The sequence below is a fragment of the Canis lupus genome, chromosome 25 (genome assembly GCF_003254725.2).
Source record: "Canis lupus dingo isolate Sandy chromosome 25, ASM325472v2, whole genome shotgun sequence".
Lineage (NCBI taxonomy): Eukaryota > Metazoa > Chordata > Mammalia > Carnivora > Canidae > Canis > Canis lupus.
The window spans coordinates 3,802,863-3,826,250 of record NC_064267.1 but is presented as its reverse complement, the minus strand read 5'-3'; the positions used below and the strand labels follow the sequence as shown (position 1 = coordinate 3,826,250).

The window sequence follows — 23,388 nt, the reverse complement described above, 5'->3', positions numbered from 1 at the left end:
GAAGAGGTGGCACATATATACAATGTAATATTATGTAGCCATAAAAAGAATGAAATCTTGCCATTTGCAACAACATGGATGGAGCTAGAAGGTAGGATGCTAATGAAATAAGGCAGTAAGAGAAAGACAAATATCATATGATTTCATTCATATGTGGAATTTAATAAACAAAAAAATGAAATAAAAAAGAAACAAACCAAAAAAAACCCAACTCTTAAATATAAAGAACAAACTGATCGAGACCAGAGGGAAGGTGTGGGGAGATGGGCAAAATAAATGAAGGGGATTAAGAGTACACTCATTGTGATGAGCACTGAGCAATATATAGAATTGCTGAATCAGTATATTGTACTGCTGAAAGTAATACAATGCTGTATGTTAATTACAGTGAAACTAAAATTTAAAAAATAAAATATAATTTCCCAAGATTGGACACCAGCCATTCATCATCCATAAACATACTAATGCTGCCTACCTGTTTGTCTCTGTTATCTGGCCTTCCCTCACCAAGAGGCTGTGACATTTGCCTAGTTTGAAGACTGGCCCCATACAAAGTTCCAACAGAATGCAAGATTGGTTTTCAGTACCCTACTTGTCACATAAAGTCCCCTAGAATTTTGAAGGCAGAACCTCTGATCCACAGGATAAAGAAGTTTCCCTTACCTTGCAGGAACATTAGAGTTATATTTAGACTGAAACCAGGTCTGTGAGTCAGTGTTTTGGCTTGGGTATCCGAAGACCAATCCTTTTATATGCTAGATGGATTCATATTCTCAGCTTTTCTCTTGGAATCAATGTATTCATTGCCTACTGCTTTATAATAGTAGACCATAAAAAAATATATGAACAATCTAAGTGGCACAAGATAGGATTTCCAAAATTACAACGACTTTCCTTCCTGTTGTCTCACAGTTCCTGCCGAGCCTCCAAAGATGAGAACAACAGGTGTTAAGTGCTCACACATAGGCGCCAGGATATCAATGTGGTTCCAAGCTGGTTCTGTAATCTGAAACCCATTCCCGACTGTCATCCTCCCTTTGCATGTAAGAGAATTTAAGAGTATGACAAGAATGAAAAGGATTGAAGAGGATTTTTGGAAGGGAGTTGCACGTGAACTGTGTGTTTTCCCGTTGCATCTTTCAAGATGAATGTTCTGAGCTTAGAATATTTCAGAGAAATTGAACATATACCCTAGAGTTCAGGGGATAACAAGGATTGTTAACTGAATCTTCCTTAAAAGTGGCTGAAGCTGTCTTCATAACACAGTGAAAAGGTAGGAACAAGAACCAGTGCTCTTCCATCCATCAAGGTAGCTGACCTTGAGTTATCCTGAAAGGACCATGTCCTGTGTTTTGAGGTATACCGATCTGTTAGCAGAAAGATGCTACAGAAATGATATCACCAAAATCAGGAGAACAGAACTCACTAAAGCACCCACCAGAAATAAGGCCAGCATTAGCGCCTCTATCACATGAAGGACTCTACCTGTGGATTACAATAACACCTGCCACATAAGCTTTTGTTCTTCAAAAGCTCCCCTTATCCCTATGCCTGACTTGGAGGGGTCAGAAATAGCAATTATAAATAGGGAAGAAAGTGGAGGGTGGGAGAAATGAAGTTTTGATATTATACTTTATCTGGGGTTAAAATCTGAAAATGAGACTGTTCATTAATCTGTGAAAGTGAACAGAAAACAATGGGATATTCCCAAAACATTGTCCAGGGGTGGAAAAGAAAGCAGATACATGAGGTTTAAAAACGGCAGCAGAATATGTAAGTACTTTCCAAATCCTACAATTCAGCTCATTTAACAAACTGCTTAGCCTGCTGTTATCCTTAATTGAGCACTTATTAAGTGCCAGAATCTTTTATTTTTTAATACTTATAGTAAACATATGAGACAGGCTAGTTCTCACAGTCTCCTGCTAATTTAGGAATAATATTCTTTTGGGGTTTATTAAAAAGAAATTTTAAAGGGATTTCATAAAGAAAAAAAGAAAATATAAAGATGAGCTCCATTGATGAGGAGCCAGCACAACCATGTTTTCAAATGCTTGGATAACAGGTAATCCTCTCCCTAAGATAATTCCAAACCCGATCCTCCCAAGTGGGTCCTTAAATAAAACATTTCTTCTCTGAGAGGCAAAGCCTCCAGTTCACCTCTTATCTGGACAAAGTACTTATGAATTGAGGTGGATTTACACACAAACGATGATGATTAAGCTCTGTATTTCTCTTTCTTCCTGTCAAAGGCTGGGAGTGGAGCAGCAATGTGTTCACATGGGCATATGTTTTTGTAAAATTTGCAGAAGTAAGTGATTTAATCCTAATTGAGACCCCTGTCTTTTTCTACTTGGACTTCCCTCCTGTCACATTTCTTCTTTTGCTGGGTGGTATTGAATAGGCTCTAGGCATGTGGGGATCTGATTGGGGGAAGTTGAGTTGTAATACAATTAATTTGGGTTTAGTGGGATATATTTATGTGGTTCATAGTTAAGGGATTGCTAACTCACTTTCTCTCGTAACTCTTCATGTAGTAGAGTTTTCAGGAATGTTCCTACTGACTCTTTGGGCACCAAGACAAGAAAGTGTAGGATCAGAGGTCGAGTCACAATAATGATGTGACAAATGTGTCCTATGGCTCCTAACATGAGACACTGGAAGACAAAAAGGGTTTGAAATGTATGGATCCAGGTACCAATTGGAAAATTATTCCAAGTGCAGCAATTTTCCACCAAGTGGAAAATTATTCTAGTCAGCAAACCTGTAATATCATAAGCCCAAGATTTGGCTTCTATCAATAGCTAGTCAAACAGAAGTTCTCTCCTGTTATGAATATGGCATATGCAATTATAAATATAACATGTATTTCCCCCCATTTTTTATGGGAACTGTACAAAGTAGAATTTACCAGAATGCTGTGTTTTTAGGCATAAACCTAGCAGTACAACCAACAATAAGTACATCAATAGGTGAAATACATGTTTTATGTATCATACGATTGTGAGTCTTTCCCTGGCTTCCTATTCTCTTTCATGTGTCCTTTCAAATCACCTGATATTCCCTTGGTGAAGCTGTCATGCTAAGGCTGATGCCAAAACAGAGCTTAAGGCCATCAGACTGAGGTGTCTCAGAACAAATGTTACTTCATACATTGTGCTACCAGAGTTTGTCTCTTTAATCTGTCATTAGCATGATGTTTGTTTGTTTTGTCTAAAAATTATCTACTAAGATGGACCATTGATAAAGTAACCCATTCACACTTTTGGAAAAAGTAATGCTTCTATAAATTGATGGGGTATAATGTCTTATTTCAGTTAATCTTAAAAAATCCTGATTACAAAAACAATTTAGTTGTATAATTTAAACTAAATCATGAAGCCCCCAGGAGTTTTTCATGTTCTCCCTGTCTCCACACACAGCTCAAGCAGGATGAGAAGATAACCTGTTTTTCAATGGAACCCAGACTTTTACCGCCATACTAGATGGGTCCAGTTGCCAGCTCTATGTTCATATAGTCAAGTGCTGCCTCTCATTATTCTTCCTGGGACCAAACTTAACTGAATCACTTAGAAATAGTTTTTTAAATGTTTCCCTGTTTATGTTCAAATGAGGACTCAGTTTGGTAGTATATCTGATAACATCACAAATGCTATGAATATACATCATATGGTGATAGAAGAACTCTCTGTTTAAAGAACCAGAGGAGGTCATCTTTTTTTTAAAAAAGAAGATTTTATTTATTTATTTGAGAGACAGAACACGATGGGGGGCTCAATGGCAGGATTCCAGAATCACAACCTGAGCCGAAGGCAGATGCTCAACCACTGATCATTGAGCCACCCAGGTGCCCCTAGAGGAGGTCATCTTGTAGAGATTCCCCTGCTCTTCTGTATTTTACTAATATTTAGGTAATATATTTTGTGACATTTGTGTTAGGCTAGATTCAAGGATGATTTAGGGTATGAAAGATCAAATACATAGGCATGTAACCTCTGACTAAAGTCAAAACATCAGGCACTAACAGGATATTTCCTCTCCTAAAAGTCCTCTACTCTTACACTCCTAACATAAATATCAAAGTATTACATACCCAGCAACTCTTTGAAGTCCTTTTTCTTTCTTTTTTTTTAATTTTTATTTATTTATGATAGTCACACACAGAGAGAGAGAGAGAGAGAGAGACAGAGGCAGAGACACAGGCAGAGGGAGAAGCAGGCTCCATGCACTGGGAGCCCAACGTGGGACTCGATCCCGGGTCTCCAGGATAGCACCCTGGGCCAAAGGCAGGCGCTAAACCGCTGCGCTACCCAGGGATCCCTGAAGTCTTTTTTCAAAGGAGGTTATCTCCTAGCTCTCCTAAACAAAATGCACACAATGTATCGAGAAGTCTAAGCATAGTCTGTTTTTTGCTATGGTCATGCATTTATCTATGGACTGATAGATACAGGAAATATAAATATGGTCTTAATAAGCCTTTTGCTTATTCTAGTTGGCTATCAAATAGGGTAATATTAGTGTGAGGTGTAAAATTTAGTGATTCATCACTTACATATAACACCCAGTGCTCATCACAAATGCCCTCCTTAATACCCATCACCATAAATCATTTTCTTAAGCAAAGGAAGAAGCCTAAATCAGAGTTAAGTTATATTAACACTGAGAATGGACGATTAAAGCAGTGCAGGAGTCAATTGGTCCCTGCTGGCCCATATCATTAAGTTGCATGCTTACCATGGGTTGGGTTTATGATACGTAAATTATCTCAATAAAATTAAAAAAAAACCTGCTGTCATTTATTGAATACCATAACAGGAATTTATACTACGATTTAAATAAAACTGCCCTCAGTGATACGCTTTGTAAAATTTTTAAAAGGAGTTAACTGATAGAAAAATGTTTAGCGTATGTTTTACAAATGATAAAAATCACAAGGCTCTTTATTGTAAATTCCATACACCCACACTTCAGTGTGACTTGCTACTTCTTGCAAAATCCACTATCAGTTTTTATAATTATTTCACCACAGCAGTGTCATGAATTCAAACTATAAATAAATGCTTGATTTTTATCCAATACAGCAAAGAAGTTGTTCACATTACTGACAGAGTGTAGTTCTGAGATGAATGTTGGCTGATATTTTTGCTTATATGAGTAAAACAAAAGTGAAACAATGATGATGTGTTCCAGAACTTATTCTTCAATGATGTAATAAGCAACTTCTTTGCTGAAAACATAATAGTTTCTAAATACTGAAAGAATATTTCCTTAATTTTGGGAGGCTACTGACAATGTGACAGCCACAGACATCAAACATTTTAAGTTGAATCTTCATTAACATTTTCACTATCACTTTAAGTCTGAAGACACTCGACAGGGAGTTAAGTTCTGCTTTGTGCATCATTTGACAGTTTCGATAGTACCAAATACTCTTAACCATAGGTAGTTTCAAGCAACCAATGTGACATCCCTGAATGCAGAGTTGGGACGAGATGCACAGTGTCGCATCACTAGATTTGGGATCCCGGGGTGGCTCAGCCGTGGAGCGTCTGCCTTCCGCTCAGGGCTCAGGGCTCAGGGCTCAGGGCTCAGGGCGTGATCCCCGAGTTCCGCAACCGAGTCCCACATCCGGCTCCCTGCAGGCAGCCTGCTTCTCCCTCTGCCTGTGTCTCTGCCTCTCTGTGTCTCTCATGAACAAATAAAATCTTAAAAAAAAAAAAAGTGATGAGTTTTGAGATTTTAAGCTTTTAAAAATAATTTGTTTATGTAATTTAATTTTTAATAATGACAGTGTTTAACTTCCGGCTCATTAAATTCCTGATATTTTAACAACTGGTTCTCATCGATTTGGTCTAGCACACCACTGCCTGACCCTGTCACCACTGAGAAAGCCAAAGCTCAGAGGCTGTCACTAACTAGACCTGGTCACACAGGGCAGTGCCACCCAGGTCTGTCTAAGTCCACACTTTCTTCTACCCGCCATACCTCTCTTGGAAATGCAGCTGCTGATCTACTCACACATCAGCATCTAAACGCCTTAATGTGCGCGCACTTATCATTGGTTGGATAGTCATCGCTTTCCTTGGCAAAAGGTGGAGTGCAAAACCCGACGAGGCAAGGAGCAAGGGATAAATGGAAGGAGCACAACCCCTTGACAGTTTCGTTCAAGACCTGTCAGGATCATTTCCCCCCCGTGAGATTTGGCTAATTTAAGATTTAGCAACCAGCAAGTGGGCAACAACTGGCAAAAATGACAGATCATTTATTGTTCTCTTTTTTAACATTTGTCATCCACGGTTGCCTTTCACGCATTTTCACTGCTATGAATGAAAACGTCATTAAAAGACCTACCCTAGCAGTCATAGCAAATGACAGTAAATGTCAAGAGAAAAAACAAATTTATCAGGAACAAATCATGTCGGATCTCAACACAAATTGAACTTGGGCCCCAAGTGTCCTTCTCCGCTATCCCATTTTCAAACGGGCCGCCTCTGCCGTCCTGGACTGATGCCCCGAGCCCCGGGTTGGGACACCGCCCACCACACCCCAGCTTCGCATTCCCGACTCCAGGCAGCGTGGGGCGAACGATGGTCAGTAGCGTCCGAACGCCACAGACATGAAATCGCTCAGGAACAAACTCTGCACCGTGGAGTTCCAGCTCACAAGTGTTCTGAAACTTTTTAAACACAATAGGTTGCAGCAAAAAAGCGCCGTCTTACCGGGCGCCCAGGAGCTTCGCGTCCACACACAGCGGGCAGCGCGGCCGCTGCGGCGCCGACCAACCCGCCGCCGCCGCCGCCAGCGCCGCGCTTGCGCAGTCAGTTCCTGCGCGGGGGACTGAGCCCCGCCCGTCAGAGACGCCGCGTTCCCAGAAAGGCCCCTGGCGTGGGAACGCTCCCGCGCAGGCGCAGGCCCAGGCCCAGGCGCAGGCGCAGGCGCAGTCGGGGCTGCCCCGCGGAGCCGACCTGTTTCCCGCCGGCTTGCGCGGACTCTGGGGTGCGGAGAGCCGTTGGGCCCTGCGGGTGCTGAGGGGCTGGGGTCGTGGACCCCGCAAGGTGTCAGCAGCACGGAGGTGCAGGGTGTCGTCGACGGTGCGGGGCCGGGCGCAGCCTGCGGCGCGCTCCGCCCCGGGGCCCCCACCCCCGCCCCCGCCCCCGCCCCTGCTCCGGGCCAGGCCCTGGCTCCGGCCCCTGTCCCGGCCGCCGCCTCGCAGTTCGCCCTCCTGGTGATGCACCCCTGCGGCGGGCAGGACGACTCCGCGGCCGAGGGCGTCCCGAGGCGGGCTCCGGCCCTGGGGGACGGCGCCGGGGCGGGCAAGCCCATTCGGTACCTGTGCGAGGTGGCGGGGGCCGGCGAGGAGGAGGCGGGGGACGACGAGGCCGACCTGCTGGACGCTTCTGACGCCCCGGGGGGAGGCGAGAGCACGGCTAGTTTGGAGGACCTGGAGGACGAGGAGACCCACTCCGGGGGCGAGGGTGGCAGCGGCGGAGCCCGGCGACGGGGCGGCGGCGGGGGCAGCACGAGCAAGACCTGCACCTTCGAGGGTTGCAGCGAGACCACGAGCCAGGTGGCCAAGCAGCGCAAGCCTTGGATGTGCAAGAAACACCGCAACAAGATGTACAAGGACAAGTACAAAAAGAAGAAAAGTGACCAGGCCCTGAACTGCAGTGGGGCCGCCCAGGCCGGCAGCACAGGAAACGTCAGACTGGAGGTATCAGACCTTAGCCGGGGCCTTGGGCTTGGGGGAGTGGGAGGTGGTTAGAAGAAACTCCACTCTTAGCCGCCGCCCCAGATGGGCCGGGTTGCTGTAGCTGGACTTGTGGCTGAGAGTGAGTGAGTACTTGTCCTAAATTAAAGTTTATACAGACATGTGCAAAAGCCTTAGCAGTTCTGTTGCATCCTTGTGATAGATGAATAGATGTCCGCGGAAATGATGTGACACATCAGCAGCTCCGGCATTTCAAACATCTGGGATATGGGCTGGAAGGAGAGATAGTAAGTGATTGATCTGGTTCATCGTTAAAGGAGCAAAGAGACAGGAACCTCGATGAAATCGTACTTTGGAGAAGGTGATCTTTTCTGATTTCATTACCCTATTCACAGCATCCTGTTGTCAGTATCCCTATTCTTAAGCAAGCTGTTCTAGTACCCCTGTGCTTGGTATTCTGTTCTTGGTGTCCTGTTCTCAGTTAATCTTATTCTTTGTACTGTGTTCTCAGTAAATCTGGTCTCGGTAGCCTTATACTTAATAGACGTGTTCTCAGTACTCCCATGCTTAGTACCCTGTACTTTATACCTTGTTCTCAGTATCCTTGTTCTTAGTACCCTATTCTCACCTTTTTTTAAAGGTAATAATTACAGAATTTTTATTTCTTTTAAGTTTTTTTTTTAAGATTTTATTTATTTATTCCCGAGAGACAGAGAGAGGGACAGAGAGAGAGAGAGAGAGAAAGGCAGAGAGAGAAACAGCCTCCATGCAGGGAGCACAATGTGGGATTCGATTCCGGGACTCCAGGATCAGGCCCTGAACTAAAGGCAGACACTCAACCACTGAGCCACCCAGGTCGTCTCTGTCCCTTACTAGATCTTTTCTTAGTGCTCTTAGAAAAGAAAATGGAATAATAATAATGAGGTGTAAATCTCAGAAAGATTTTTGGAGTGTTTGATTTGAACTATGTTGAAGGTTAAAGCCAATGCTTTACAAAGCATTGCTTTTTTTTTTGTTTGTTTACATGCATTTATTTTATTCTATTCACATTGTACAATTGTTATACAACCTACAAAAAGTACAAAAACCTAATCCATTTTCCAATGCCAAGTCAGAGCAAAGTTACAAGGAGAATTTGGGTGTCCTGCACAATTCATACTGCCTGTCACATGATGTATTTAAAGCTGTAAGTATTGCCACAGGAGAATCTCTTGTCTTTGCAGCGACCGCACAGATCCTGTCGATGAGGCCTCCTTAGATCAATTATGTCTTTTCTTTTGAGGACAGGAACAAGACTTTGAACAGGTCTGACATTGGATTGCTTCTACTCGATAAGGGTTAAAACTCTTTTGGCATTTGCAACATGGTTGTTTGAAATAAACCTTATTAGTTCCAGAAATCTCCATTCTATCATTTGCTGGTTGTGTGACCTTGAACAGGCTATTAAACTCTTAAGCTCAGCTTCGTCTGTAAAATGGGTATTAAAATGGTATGTGGTTCATAACATTGCATCGGATATTTCACATTGAGGGTTCACACAGTATCTAACAGAAAGTAAAAGTCAGTAAACCTTAGCCACTATTATTGTCATTATTAGTGGTATACTTAGAAGTTATAGATAAGCAGGTATTTCATCCTGTGTGCTTTCCTCCTTTTAATAAAAGCTATAGTTCCTCAGTACATTTTCATTAAAATATTTAATTTTGTTAAAAATGATCCAGAAAATTTTTTAAACTGATAGCTATCCTACGATGTATTTTCAAACTCTTTAAATTTCTTAGTTTTTGCTAGACTTGAACAGCTGCCACATTGCTAAAATTTTAGACTTTGGAATAGTTTATAAATGTGATGTTCTAAAGATTTTTAAAATCTATAGTCATCAGTATGTCACAGTTCCCACTGATTAGAGTCCGAGTGACATCTCTTTCCTTTTCATCCCATTGAGTCTTAATCTGTTTAGGGTAAAATGACTTATTTGAGAATCTGATGAAACCTAATGGACCCTTTTCCCAGAAAAATACACATAGGTAGGCACTTAATTTTGCATACACATTATAGAGTTCAGGACCCCTGTGGATCTTAGGTTTAAAACCTGTATCCACATCCTTGTAAAATATATTTTAGCAAATCTTGGATTACACGTAATTATGGAAATAAGCATTTCACTTACTACAGACTTAGTAAGGGCCATTGTTTGCCCTCTACACATTCCAAATTCACTTCAGAATTCTTCACAGAAAGAAAAGATAATGCACTTCTTTTCAAGAAAGAAGTATTTTATTTATAGCTACCTTCTCCTTCTAACTATCCAGCTTTTACATCTACTGTTTGAGGAAAATGTATTAAAGGCAAATAGATACTGAATTAAGTCTCCCTCACCACCTCCCACAAAAAGAACCCTAATAATTTTCCTATTCTAAAATAATTTATATGAGTTTTTTTTTAGGAAAGAAAAGTAACTGCTATAAGCAAAAATTAATACCCTGCTATACCATTTGTCTTATGTTATGGGACACTCTACCAGTTCTGAAGAGATGTCAAGAGCTATAAGTCTTTGTTGAACTGGGTTGTAAACACAATAACCAGCAGAGACCATCAGGATAGTTAATAAGGGCCAACTATGTAGTATTACTTTAATAGTGGAGAGGATAGATCATTATAGGCTGGGATACTCTGGAAAGGCTGCAGAGAAAATATAACTCAGTGTACACCAGAAAGGGTGGCTAATAGTTTATGCTTAATCAGCTAAGTTTCTTACGTGCCAGGCACTGTGCTAAGCTATAAATGGAGTCTCATACCCTTTAGCAATGCTACATAGATGCTATATATTTTTTTCTCTTTTTTAAAAGATTTTATTTATTTATTCATGAAATACACAGAGAGACAGGTAGAGACATAGGCAGAGGGAGAAGCAGGCTTCCCGCAGGACTTAAATCCCTGGACCCCAGGATCATGACCTGAGCCAAAGGCAGACGCTCAGCCACTGAGCCACCCAGGTGTCCCTAGGTGCTATATTTTATGGAAACTAAGGTACAGAGATTAAGTAACTTGGCCTAGGTCATATGGCCAGCAGGTATTCAAACCCAAGCAATCTGATTCTAGATCCTTCGCTCTATACTATATTGCTTCCCTCAAATTTTTTTTTTTAATTTTTATTTATTTATGATAGTCACACAGAGAGAGAGAGAGGCAGAGACACAGGCAGAGGGAGAAGCAGGCTCCATGCACCGGGAGCCCGACGTGGGATTTGATCCTAGGTCTCCAGGATCGCGCCCTGGGCCTAAGGCAGGTGCTAAACCGCTGCGCCACCCAGGGATCCCGCTCCCCTCAAATTTTGATAGATGAAAGAGATACACCTCTTAGTAAAGAAAGGGAAGTGGGAATACAGAAGACACTTTTGGGAAGAAGCAAGGAGACCATTCTAACTAAAGCAGAATATTTATGTGGAAAACTCATGAAAAATAAATTTGGAAAGAGAATTTGAGGCTAGTTTTTGTATAGTATTGAATGCCAGACCATGAGATTTGGGTTTGGAGTCTTCAAATGAAGTTTCTAATTAGGAAGTAACAGGGGATCTACTCTAATAGGGTAGATTAAAGTCAAGGCCTATATATTTATAGGTTCTTTAGGAGATTATTGTAGTAAGACTGATAAGTGGTGATAGGGATCTTCTGTAGTGTGAAAAGCAAGATTAGAAATTAAGGTTTTAAAGTCATTTACATAAATCAAGTTTAATAAGGAACAAATATATATGACATTTAGTCCATGCATGTAAAATTTATGTTATAGAAGAGACACATAAAGGAACTGGGGTTAGAAGAATAGACTTAGGAGAGTGATCATTATCCTTAAATATCTAAAAGGCTATCATTTGGAAGAAGCAGTAGGTTTATTTTGCATAGTTCTATGTAACTAGTACTTTTAGGTGAAAATCACCAGTTCAGTCTACCCAAATGTTGGAGTTATTTAAAACTAAATGGGATGCCTCAAAAGTTGGTGAGCTCCTTAGGACAAAAAGTGTTGAAAATTTTTGAAAAGAGAATCCCAACATTGTAGAAATTTGGACTAGCTGACTCAAGGTTATTTCTGTGATTTTGTGACATTAATATTGTGAAGCTACATCATGCTTTGAGGTTGTAAGAATATAGGGTACTCTGCCATCAAGTCAGTTTCATGATTCCATTTCTTCTCCACATAAAAATGAAACTGCCACACATAGTTAATCCAGTGGAGAGAGAGGAAGAAATTATTTTTGTTTTTATCTGGTTATCAGAATGATAAACTTCCCAGACTAAAAGAGAGAAAGTAGAACTTAGAGGCCAGTCGAGAGAGGTCAAGAGAAGAACAGAGCTTCAGTAACCACCTAAATGAAGAGCAAAGGGAGAAGAATAAATTTACGTATGGAATTGCTTGATGGTAAAACACTTATAGTTTTAGACTTGTTTAGATGTTTGTTTGTTTGTTTGTTTATTTATTTATTTATTTATTTATTTATTTATTTATTTATTTATTTATGATAGACACAGAGAGAGAGAGAGAGGCAGAGACACAGGAGCCAGGAGCCTGACGCGGGACTCAATCCCAGGACTCAAGGATCACGCCCTGGGCCAAAGGCAGGCGCCAAACCGCTGAGCCACCCAGGGATCCCCAGTTTTAGACTTGTTTAGTCAGAATTTTTGGATGTGGTCAGTATTTTATGGTTTTATAAGAATCAGAATATCTCCATTAACTACAGTATTTAGTTATGCCAGGAAAACTGTAAGTATTTAAAATTCTGTCAAGTAGCGGGATACAATAATTAGGGCTGCTGATTTTGTTTGGGTAAGCATGTCTTCAGAGAATGGTTTTCATTTTAGGACTTGGCTATTTTGTCTATACTAGTGGCAGGAGATTATTTGTACCAGTGCTTTCCAGTCTTTTCAAATCCAGTTTGTCATTTTTTTCCTAATGACTTCCAAATTTTGAAAGCTTTGTATCGTGTTTCTTTACTATTTTACTGCCCCCCCCACCCCATTTAATTGTCCTTAACTGGACAGAAAAATTATCAGTGTCTCTAGCAATATGTAAATTGCCTTTGAGTTTATGTATTCCATCCAAAGGCAGGCAAACTTTGTTTTGGCCTGGATAGCTTTATCAGAAGGGAATGTTCAGTTTCCACCTGGCATTTTTAGTGGTACTGAAAATGGCTCACAAATAACTCTTTGGTCCTCCCACTTTTGCCTCAAAATCTATTGATTTTGAGACCTTCAAGAGACTGGAGATCTGTGGTTGGAAATAGTGGAGGGAGATGGAGTGAGGAGTATTCTGTAAGATTAATTGCCAACATTTTATCTATGACTTAGTGAGGGATTTTCCCAAAGTTTTACAGGGACCGGGCAAGAAGGAAGAGAAGCTGAGGACCCATTCATTACATCATTAAAAGTGTACAGTCATGGATTATTATGTTGACTGTTAATCTTATTTACATTTTTATGATTTATTCCAGGAAAGTACAGATAACATACTCTCCATTGTTAAACAAAGAACAGGAACCTTTGGGGATCGTCCTGCAAGACCTACTCTTTTAGAACAAGTGTTAAATCAAAAAAGACTGGTGAGTATCTGTAAAGTACTTACAAATTTATTAACAAAAGTTGTTAGAATTATTTAGGTTTTTGGGATTTTAAAACTTGTTAAACTGGTCATCAGAAGAATTGTTCCTCTGCTAGTACACACTGGAATCTCCTAATGCTTTCTCAAAACTATATGAGCAGAAACACCTTTATTCCTATATCTTCATTGACTAAACCTTGAATATTTGAGCAAGATGGAGTTTTTTGTTTTTTTTTTTAATTTTTATTTATTTATGATAGTCACGAGAGAGAGAGAGAGGCAGAGACATAGGTAGAGGGAGAAGCAGGCTCCATGCACCGGGAGCCTGATGTGGGATTCAATCCCGGGTCTCCAGGATCGCGCCCTGGGCCAAAGGCAGGCGCCAAACAGCTGTGCCACCCAGGGATCCCCAAGATGGAGTTTTAAAACAGACTTTGTTCTGAATTCTGTGGTTTATGGAATAATGCTTTAGTGGTATGGAAGTAGAATGAGACCAACATTTGATAAAGATCTCTATTAGAAATTTGCTAGAAGGCATCAGAATTCAATCAGAAAAGGAGAGATTTTTTTCAATAAATATGGAAATAATTGGGTAATAATTTAAAGACAAAAAAGAATTTAGCCATATCACTATACATCAAACTAAATTCCTGATAAAGATTTTAAAATAAAAAAATAGAATTGAGACTTAATCTTAAAACTTTTTCTAGCTTGAAAGAAATAGACGAAATTATAAAGAAATGAATACTGTAGTCAAAAATGGTGGTGAAAATACAAACTCCAATATAGCATACAGGAAAAATATTTGCAACACATATAAGACACTATGGTTAATATGGTTGACATTTTTAGCTTACAAAAAATATTCATATAAATTGATAAAAAATTTTTGGCTTCAATACATTGCAAAAAATATATACAGAAAAAAAGCAGAAATGCTCTCATTAAATGATATAAAAAGGTATTCAGTGTCAGTAAAAATCACAATAAACAATACCACAAATGAAAATTATTTAAATGATCGCAAACAGTGATGTTAGGGTCTTCATGAAATGGACACTGTTGATGGTATTGTACATTCATATCAGACTTCTAGAAAGCAGGTGTTATCAGGAGTCTCTAAAATGGTCATCCCTTTAGCTCAGCAGGAAATAAATCCTGTATATGGATAAAGTTAAGCATAAAGATGATGCCAGAAATGTAATTATCACAAATAGAAATAGTTGAAACAACTAGCTGAGTATACTATCACACTTTTACTTAATAGAATATTGGTACATCTTTACAAATAACTTTTTTATTGAAGTATAGGTGACTATAAGTTTTAAACAAAACAAGTAACTAAAAAATGTACTGTGCTGTAATGTTAAATTTTTAAATCAGTGTTTAATGATAGTTTTTCCACCTTGCTCGGTTTATCTTTTTTAATTTTGGGGAACCAAATTTTCTTTTCCTCATCAATATATATAAGTATTTTATTATAGTAAAAGCATATTAATCACAGTCTGTTATATTTGTTATATGACTATATTTAAAAATGGTAGGTGTACAAAACTATATTTTTTAGATCATTCTGTCTTTTCTGAAATTTTTGTGATATGCTAATACTGCTTTTATTAATACCTGTATACCCATACACACACACACACACACACACACACACTCTTTAATTTCTTCAGAAAGACTTAATAGGCTAAGTCAGTGAAATTGAATCCTTAAATGGGTCTCCAAACTGTCATCTAACTGCCATTTTCACAAGTGGCCCCTTTTCATAACCTTGTTTTTCTTTGCTGTAATCCTGGGCCAGTGCTATTTTTGGCTGTTTGCTCTTATGCTTCATAGATAATATATATGCTGGCATCACATATAAAGCATTTCCTTTGTATACAGAGTCACTGATAAGATTAGGCTTTACCCATTACTCTTAGGTTTTAGTATTTGATGTATGACATCAAATTTTATTATCATTAGCTTGCAGTTTAATACAGTGCATTGGGTGCAAGTGTGAGTTCATTTCAGGCACAATTTGTTTTATAAGCATATTGTGCCTTGGTAGAGAGACCTAGCAGAGTAATTTTATAGCATGAAGACAATCTAAGCCTTAAGAATGATGTTAATAAGTATATTTTCTTTCTTCTTTTCAAGTCATTACTAAGAAGTCCAGAAGTGGTGCAATTTTTACAGAAACAGCAACAACTATTAAATCAGCAAGTTTTGGAGCAAAGACAGCAGCAGTTTCCAGGAACATCAGTGTGAAAGAATTTATCAAGAAGATTCACATGTTTTTTATTTTGTATAGTAGATGGACATATTTTTATACTAAAGATAAATGGGATAAGATATTCTAGTAAAGCATAAACAGTCGTTTTCCTATAAATGTATGTGTGCATTTGGGGATAAATAAGTATTGCACTTTGTGCATCTAATCCTTCCATATTGCCATGAATTTGAAGAAACAGCCTATCTTTCCAAAGTAACATTTAATTACACTTGTTTTTATAAGCATAGTGTTTCACTTCAGTCATTGTTACTGAAGGTAATGAAGCAGTTACTTTCTGTGGAAGTCACAAAATTAGTACATATTAATCTTTGATCATTAGTTCAGTGGTTCTTATTAAGGGCAGTCAGAAAGGATGGATATGTTTTTGGTAGTCACAGTGACCTTGAAACTCCTAGTTTTTAGTGAATGGATCAGGAATCCTAAATGTCCTACCATGTCTGGAATGACCGTTCACAACTAATGATTATCTCACGCACAATGCCAGTAATCCTCCTCTTAAGAAACACTGATAGTTTGAAAATGAGTGGGAAATATCAGTGAGGGTGACAGAACATGAGACACTCCTAACTCTAGGAAACGAACAAGGGGTGGTAGAAAGGCAGGTGGGCGGGGGGATGGGGTGACTGGGTGATGGGCACTGAGGGGGCACTTGACAGGATGAGCACTGGGTATTATGCTATATGTTGGCAAATTGAACTCCAATAAAAAATATACAAAAAAACCCTACTGATAGTTGTGATACTACTTGTGGTAATAAAATGTAGTTGGGGTACCTAGAATTGGGTTCTTGAAATAACTTTTTCTTCACAGTTAAGACTGGAGCTGTCAAAGAGGTAAGTGTATTTTAAATATATAAGGAAAATGATCATTGTTAGTTATCTGTGAAATTAGGATGTGTATTTCTTTCCCAGAGATGTGCTGGTAAAACCTAGGAGAGGAGTTTAATAAGTACACTGGAATGAAAGCCTCTCTCCTAAAGTTGGCTTCTCGCTTCATGTTAACTACTTGTGTTACTCTTTTAAAGCAGACTTGTTGAATTTGTGAACAGGTATAGATGTATCTCATTCTACCAATGTCAAGACGAAAACCATTTTTTAAAACTCATTTCCTTTTCAAAGTAAGAATAACACTCCCGCATTTTTTCAGGAGCTTTCAAAATTGAGCTAATTTAAGACCATGTTATTCCTGAAGTAATGTTCAAAGAATGATGGGTCATCTGGATAGATACTTTTTTCTTGCATTGTCTCCTAGGAAAACTTTTAAAAGGCAAACCTATCAATAAGAGTCAAAAATCAAATGTCAAGAGAGTATTTCCGGGCAGCCTGGGTGGCTCAGCGGTTTAGCGCTGCCTTCGGCCCAGGGCATGATCCCACGTCGGGCTCCCTGCATGGAGCCTGCTTCTCCCTCTGCCTGTGTTGCTACCTCTCTGTTTCTCATGGGTAAATAAATAAAATCTTTTTTAAAAAAGCATTTCCAATGTTAGATAATTTATGTTTTTTAAGTTTGTGCAAAAGTGTGTTGGTTTCTTAGATTTAAAGCCCTAAAATGTATATTAAAAATTTATTTATTTATTTATTTATTTATTTATTTATTTATTTATTTATAGATTTTTATTTATTTATCCATGAGACACACACACACACACACACAGAGAGAGAGGCAGAGACACAGGCATAGGGAGAAGCAGGCCCCACAAAGGGAACCTGACGTGGGACTCGATCCCAGGGTCCAGGATCAGGCCCTGGACTGAAGGTGGCACTAAACTGCTGAGCCACCAGGCTGCCCTCTATTTATTTTTTATGTGTGTTTTGTGTCTGTATATATGTGCAAAAACACAGATTTCACCAAAATTATTCATTAAAATCTAGTTGTAGACCTTTAAGTTGTCTGATTCACTTATTCTGTTCTTTAGTTTTTTTCATCCTGGGTGCAGAGGAATTCATTTACACTTGTTATTAACTATTCTCTTAGTTCTAGTGTTGGAGCTTAATTGAATCCCTACAGTGTAAGTTAACTTTTATAGTGGCAAAAAAAAATAAGCTTATCCTTCAAATAGAATAGGAGGGTTAGGAAAGAAGGGACAGTAGTAGGCCAGGGAATGCTGAATTAATACAAGAGCGATTGAATTTATGTGTACATAAATCCTTATCTCTGTATATGCTTACAGATAGATCTTTAAAGCAGTACAGTTTTTACTTATTTTGGGTAGATTTATTGCAGTATGTCTCTAATTACTTACCCTTCCTATACTCCAGACTTGTGCAAAATGACTTTGCCACTTCTCCCACCAAGAAGTTGACTTTATTCATCTACCGTTTAAATCTGAAGGACTGGCCTTGTGAGTAGGTTTAGCCAATAGAATGTGGAAGAAATAATACATGCCAGCTTTGAGTAGATTTCCAAAGATTTTGAACACTTCCACTTGATCTTTTAGAAACCTACTGAGCTGCCGTGGTAAAGAGCCAGACATGTGAGTGAGGCTGTGCTAGACTAGCTGTCCCCCAACTAATCTGCCACCTGACAGTAGATGCAGTTTGATCTCAGCCCAGATCAACCATATCTAGCCCAGATTTGCAGAACCACCCAGCTGCCCTGAGGACTTGTAAGGAATAATAAATATTTACGATTGTAAGCCACAGTGTTTGGGGGTCATTGGTTTTGCAGCATTCTTGAGAGTAGGTAACCGATATACCTAGCTATATAGTTCTTGCTGCTTTAACAATGGTGTAAAACAAAAATTTGTTACCTCCCATAGTTCTGTATATAATTCTTAGAGTTTTAAAATCTGTACAAATGCTTTCAAGCTAGGTGTGGTATAGACTGTACTTCCTAAAGATGGCTACCACTAGGTCTCCCACTCCACATGCTCTTACGTGATATGGCCCAATAAGAATCGGATTTTATTTTCTACCCCCTTGAATGTGGGCAGGCCCTGTGACCGTGTTAACAGAATATAGCAGAAGGAATGCTGTGCTAGTTCATTTGAGGCTAAAGGAAAGGAGATATTATAAATATAGATGTGGTATATTTGTAGCAATAAGAGCATAAAGGAATTCACAGCTCCCATTTTCCAACAAAGTCAGAAGTCAACTGCCAAGGTGGAGTGGGGAAAGCTTTAGGAAAAAGGGGAAAATTAGGAATATACATTGAAGTCAATGAGAGAGATGGCTAATAACTAGTAGCCTGCTAATAATCCCCTGATACCTGTTTTTCCTTTCTTTCATACTAATAGAATTTTGTGTTGGGAATATAGCAGCCACACAACAACATAGCTGATTCTCACATAATACCATACCAAAGAATCCAGACACAAACGATGTGTGGATGATTCCATTTATGTAAAGTACAAATGCAAGTGAAGCTTACTGTCAGAATGCAGGCATGGATAGCCTTAGGAGGGGTCAGGGCCCAGGAGGAGACAGGGACCAGGAGGAGGCATGAAGAGGCTTCTGGGGTTTCTAGTATTCTTCTTGTCCTAGATGCCAGGTATGCATGTGTATTCTGTTAATGAAAGTTCAGCAAGCTAAACATTTTATATATCTATATATCTGTGTGATTTTTACATTTTCCAGTATATATTTTGTATGGCAAATTTTTTTTGAAAGGTTTTCATATCTTCATTTTTATTTGATTCTTTTTTTTAATTTATTTTTTATTGGTGTTCAATTTACTAACATACAGAATAACCCCCAGTGCCCATCACCCATTCACTCCCACCCCCCGCCCTCCTCCCCTTCTACCACCCCTAGTTCGTTTCCCAGAATTAGCAGTCTTTACGTTCTGTCTCCCTTTCTGATATTTCCCACACATTTCTTCTCCCTTCCCTTATATTCCCTTTCACTATTATTTATATTCCCCAAATGAATGAGAACATATAATGTTTGTCCTTCTCCGACTGACTTACTTCACTCAGCATAATACCCTCCAGTTCCATCCACGTTGAAGCAAATGGTGGGTATTTGTCATTTCTAATAGCTGAGTAATATTCCATTGTATACATAAACCACATCTTCTTTATCCATTCATCTTTTGTTGGACACCGAGGCTCCTTCCACAGTTTGGCTATCGTGGCCATTGCTGCTATAAACATCGGGGTGCAGGTGTCCCAGCGTTTCACCGCATGTGTATCTTTGGGGTAAATCCCCAGCAGTGCAATTGCTGGGTCGTAAGGCAGGTCTATTTTTAACTCTTTGAGGAACCTCCACACAGTTTTCCAGAGTGGCTGCACCAGTTCATATTCCCACCAACAGTGTAAGAAGGTTCCCTTTTCTCCACATCCTCTCCAACATTTGTTGTTTCCTGCCTTGTTAATTTGCCCCATTCTCACTGGTGTGAGGTGGGATCTCATTGTGGTTTTGATTTGTATTACCCTGATGGCAAGTGATGCAGAGCATTTTCTCATATGCATCTTGGCCATGTCTATGTCTTCCTCTGTGAGATTTCTCTTCATGTCTTTTGCCCATTTCATGATTGGATTGTTTGTTTCTTTGGTGTTGAGTTTAATAAGTTCTTTATAGATCTTGGATACTAGCCCTTTATCTGATATGTACATTTGCAAATATCTTCTCCCATTCTGTAGGTTGTCTTTTAGTTTTGTTGACTGTATCCTTTGCTGTGCAAAAGCTTCTTATCTTGATGAAGTCCCAATAGTTCATTTTTGCTTTTGTTTCTTTTGCCTTCGTGGATGTATCTTGCAAGAAGTTACTGTGTCCGAGTTCAAAAAGGGTGTTGCCTGTGTTCTCCTCTAGGATTTTGATGGAATCTTGTCTCACATTTAGATCTTTCATCCATTTTGAGTTTATCTTTGTGTCTGGTGAAAGAGAGTGGTCTAGTTTCATTCTTCTGCATGTGGATGTCCAATTTTCCCAGCACCATTTATTGAAGAGACTGTCTTTCTTCCAATGGATAGTCTTTCCTCCTTTATCGAATATTAGTTGACCATAAAGTTCAGGGTCCACTTCTGGGTTCTCTATTCTGTTCCACTGATCTATGTGTCTGTTTTTGTGCCAGTACCACACTGTCTTGATGACCACAGCTTTGTAGTACAACCTGAAATCTGGCATTGTGATGCCCCCAGATATGGTTTTCTTTTTTAAAATTCCCCTGGCTATTCGGGGTCTTTTCTGATTCCACACAAATCTTAAGATGATTTGTTCTAACTCTCTGAAGAAAGTCCATGGTATTTTGATAGGGATTGCATTAAACGTGTATATTGCCCTGGGTAACATTGACATTTTCACAATATTAATTCTTCCAATCCATGAGCATGGAATATTTTTCCATCTCTTTGTGTCTTCCTCAATTTCTTTCAGAAGTGTTCTATAGTTTTGAGGGTATAGATCCTTTACCTCTTTGGTTAGGTTTATTCCTAGGTATCTTATGCTTTTGGGTGCAATTGTAAATGGGACTGACTCCTTAATTTCTCTTTCTTCAGTCTCATTGTTAGTGTATAGAAATGCCACTGATTTCTGGGCATTGATTTTGTATCCTGCCACACTACCGAATTGCTGTATGAGTTCTAGCAATCTTGGGGTGGAGACTTTTGGGTTTTCTATGTAGAGTATCATGTCATCGGTGAAGAGGGAGAGTTTGACTTCTTCTTTGCCAATTTGAATGCCTTTAATGTCTTTTTGTTGTCTGATTGCTAAGGCTAGGACTTCCAGTACTATGTTGAATAGCAGTGGTGAGAGTGGACATCCCTGTCTTGTTCCTGATCTTAGGGGAAAGGCTCCCAGTGCTTTCCCATTGAGAATGATATTTGCTGTGGGCTTTTCGTAGATGGCTTTTAAGATGTCGAGGAATGTTCCCTCTATCCCTACACTCTGAAGAGTTTTGATCAGGAATGGATGCTGTATTTTGTCAAATGCTTTCTCTGCATCTAATGAGAGGATCATATGGTTCTTGGTTTTTCTCTTGCTGATATGATGAATCACATTGATTGTTTTACGGGTGTTGAACCAGCCTTGTGTCCCAGGGATAAATCCTACTTGGTCTTGGTAAATAATTTTCTTAATGTACTGTTGGATCCTATTGGCCAGTATCTTGTTGAGAATTTTTGCATCCATGTTCATCAGGGATATTGGTCTGTAATTCTCCTTTTTGGTGGGGTCTTTGGTTTTGGAATTAAGGTGATGCTGGCCTCATAGAACGAATTTGGAAGTACTCCATCTCTTTCTATCTTTCCAAACAGCTTTAGGAGAATAGGTATGGTTTCTTCTTTAAACGTTTGATAGAATTCCCCTGGGAAGCCATCTGGCCCTGGACTCTTGTGTCTTGGGAGGTTTTTGATGACTGCTTCAATTTCCTCCCTGGTTATTGGCCTGTTCAGGTTTTCTATTTCTTCCTGTTCCAGTTTTGGTAGTTTGTGGCTTTCCGGGAATGCGTCCATTTCTCCTAGATTGCCTAATTTATTGGCGTATAGCTGTTCATAATATGTTTTTAAAATCGTTTGTATTTCCTTGGTGTTGGTAGTGATCTCTCCTTTCTCATTCATGATTTTATTAATTTGAGTCTTCTCTCTCTTCTTTTTAATAAGGCTGGCTAATGGTTTATCTATCTTATTAATTCTTTCAAAGAACCAACTCCTGGTTCTGTTGATCTGTTTCACAGTTCTTCTGGTCTCAATTTCGTTGAGTTCTGCTCGAATCTTTAACAACTCCCTTCTTCTCTTGGGTGTAGGATCTATTTGCTGTTTTTTCTCTAGCTCCTTTATGTGTAAGGTTAGCTTTTGTATTTGAGTTCTTTCCAGTTTTTGAATGGATGCTTGTATTGCGATGTATTTCCCCCTTAGGACTGCTTTTGCTGCATCCCAAAGATTTTGAACGGTTGTATCTTCATTCTCATTAGTTTCCATGAATCTTTTCAATTCTTCCTTAATTTCCTGGTTGACCCTTTCATCTTTTAGCAGGATGGTCCTTAACCTCCACGTGTTTGAGGTCCTTCCAAACTTCTTGTTGTGATTTAGTTCTAATTTCAAGGCATTATGGTCTGAGAATATGCAGGGGACGATCCCAATCTTTTGGTATCGGTTCAGACCCGATTTGTGACCCAATATGTGGTCTATTCTGGAGAAAGTTCCATGTGCACTTGAGAAGAATGTGTATTCAGTTGAGTTTGGATGTAAAGTTCTGTAGATATCTGTGAAATCCATCTGGTCCAGTGTATCATTTAAAGCTCTCGTTTCTTTGGAGATGTTGTGCTTAGAAGACCTATCGAGTATAGAAAGAGCTAGATTGTAGTCACCAAGTATAAGTGTATTATTATCTAAGTATTTCTTCACTTTGGTTAATAATTGATTTATATATTTGGCAGCTCCCACATTCGGGGCATATATATTGAGGATTGTTAAGTCCTCTTGTTGAATAGATCCTTTAAGTATGATATAGTGTCCCTCTTCATCTCTCACTACAGTCTTTGGGGTAAATTTTAGTTTATCTGATATAAGGATGGCTACCCCTGCTTTCTTTTGAGGAGCATTCGAATGGTAAATGGTTCTCCAACCTTTTATTTTCAGGCTGTAGGTGTCCTTCTGTCTCAAATGAGTCTCTTGTAGACAGCAAATAGATGGGTCCTGCTTTTTTATCCAGTCTGAAACCCTGCGCCTTTTGATGGGGTCATTAAGCCCGTTCACATTCAGAGTTACTATTGAGAGATATGAGTTTAGTGTCATCATGATATCTATTCAGTCCTTGTTTTTGTGGACTGTTCCACTGAACTTCTTCTTAAAGGGGAATTTTAAGAGGCCCCCTTAAAATTTCTTGCAGAGCTGGTTTGGAGGTCACATATTCTTTTAGTTGCTGCCTGTCTT

General features: G+C 39.4%; 1 protein-coding gene across 1 annotated transcript; it reads left to right on the top strand.

Moving 5' to 3' along the window:
- The first annotated feature begins 6,368 nt into the window (after nucleotides 1-6,368).
- On the top strand, nucleotides 6,369-17,463 carry LOC112670174 (regulatory factor X associated protein). Its single transcript, XM_049101460.1, has 5 exons — nucleotides 6,369-6,590; nucleotides 6,694-6,817; nucleotides 6,906-7,711; nucleotides 13,194-13,301; nucleotides 15,446-17,463. The coding sequence occupies exons 1-5, from the start codon at nucleotides 6,369-6,371 to the stop codon at nucleotides 15,554-15,556; spliced, it is 1,371 nt and encodes a 456-aa protein (XP_048957417.1). The 3' UTR covers nucleotides 15,557-17,463.
- The last annotated feature ends 5,925 nt before the right edge of the window (nucleotides 17,464-23,388 follow it).

Excerpts from the sequence above, each read along its gene's own strand:
- LOC112670174 (XM_049101460.1), top strand. The coding sequence starts at position 6,369 with ATGACAGTAAATGTCAAGAGAAAAAACAAATTTATCAGGAACAAATCA. Across the intron at positions 6,591-6,693 it reads GCAGCGTGGGGCGAACGATG|GTTGCAGCAAAAAAGCGCCG; the intron begins GTCAGTAGCGTC and ends TAAACACAATAG. Across the intron at positions 7,712-13,193 it reads CAGGAAACGTCAGACTGGAG|GAAAGTACAGATAACATACT; the intron begins GTATCAGACCTT and ends GATTTATTCCAG.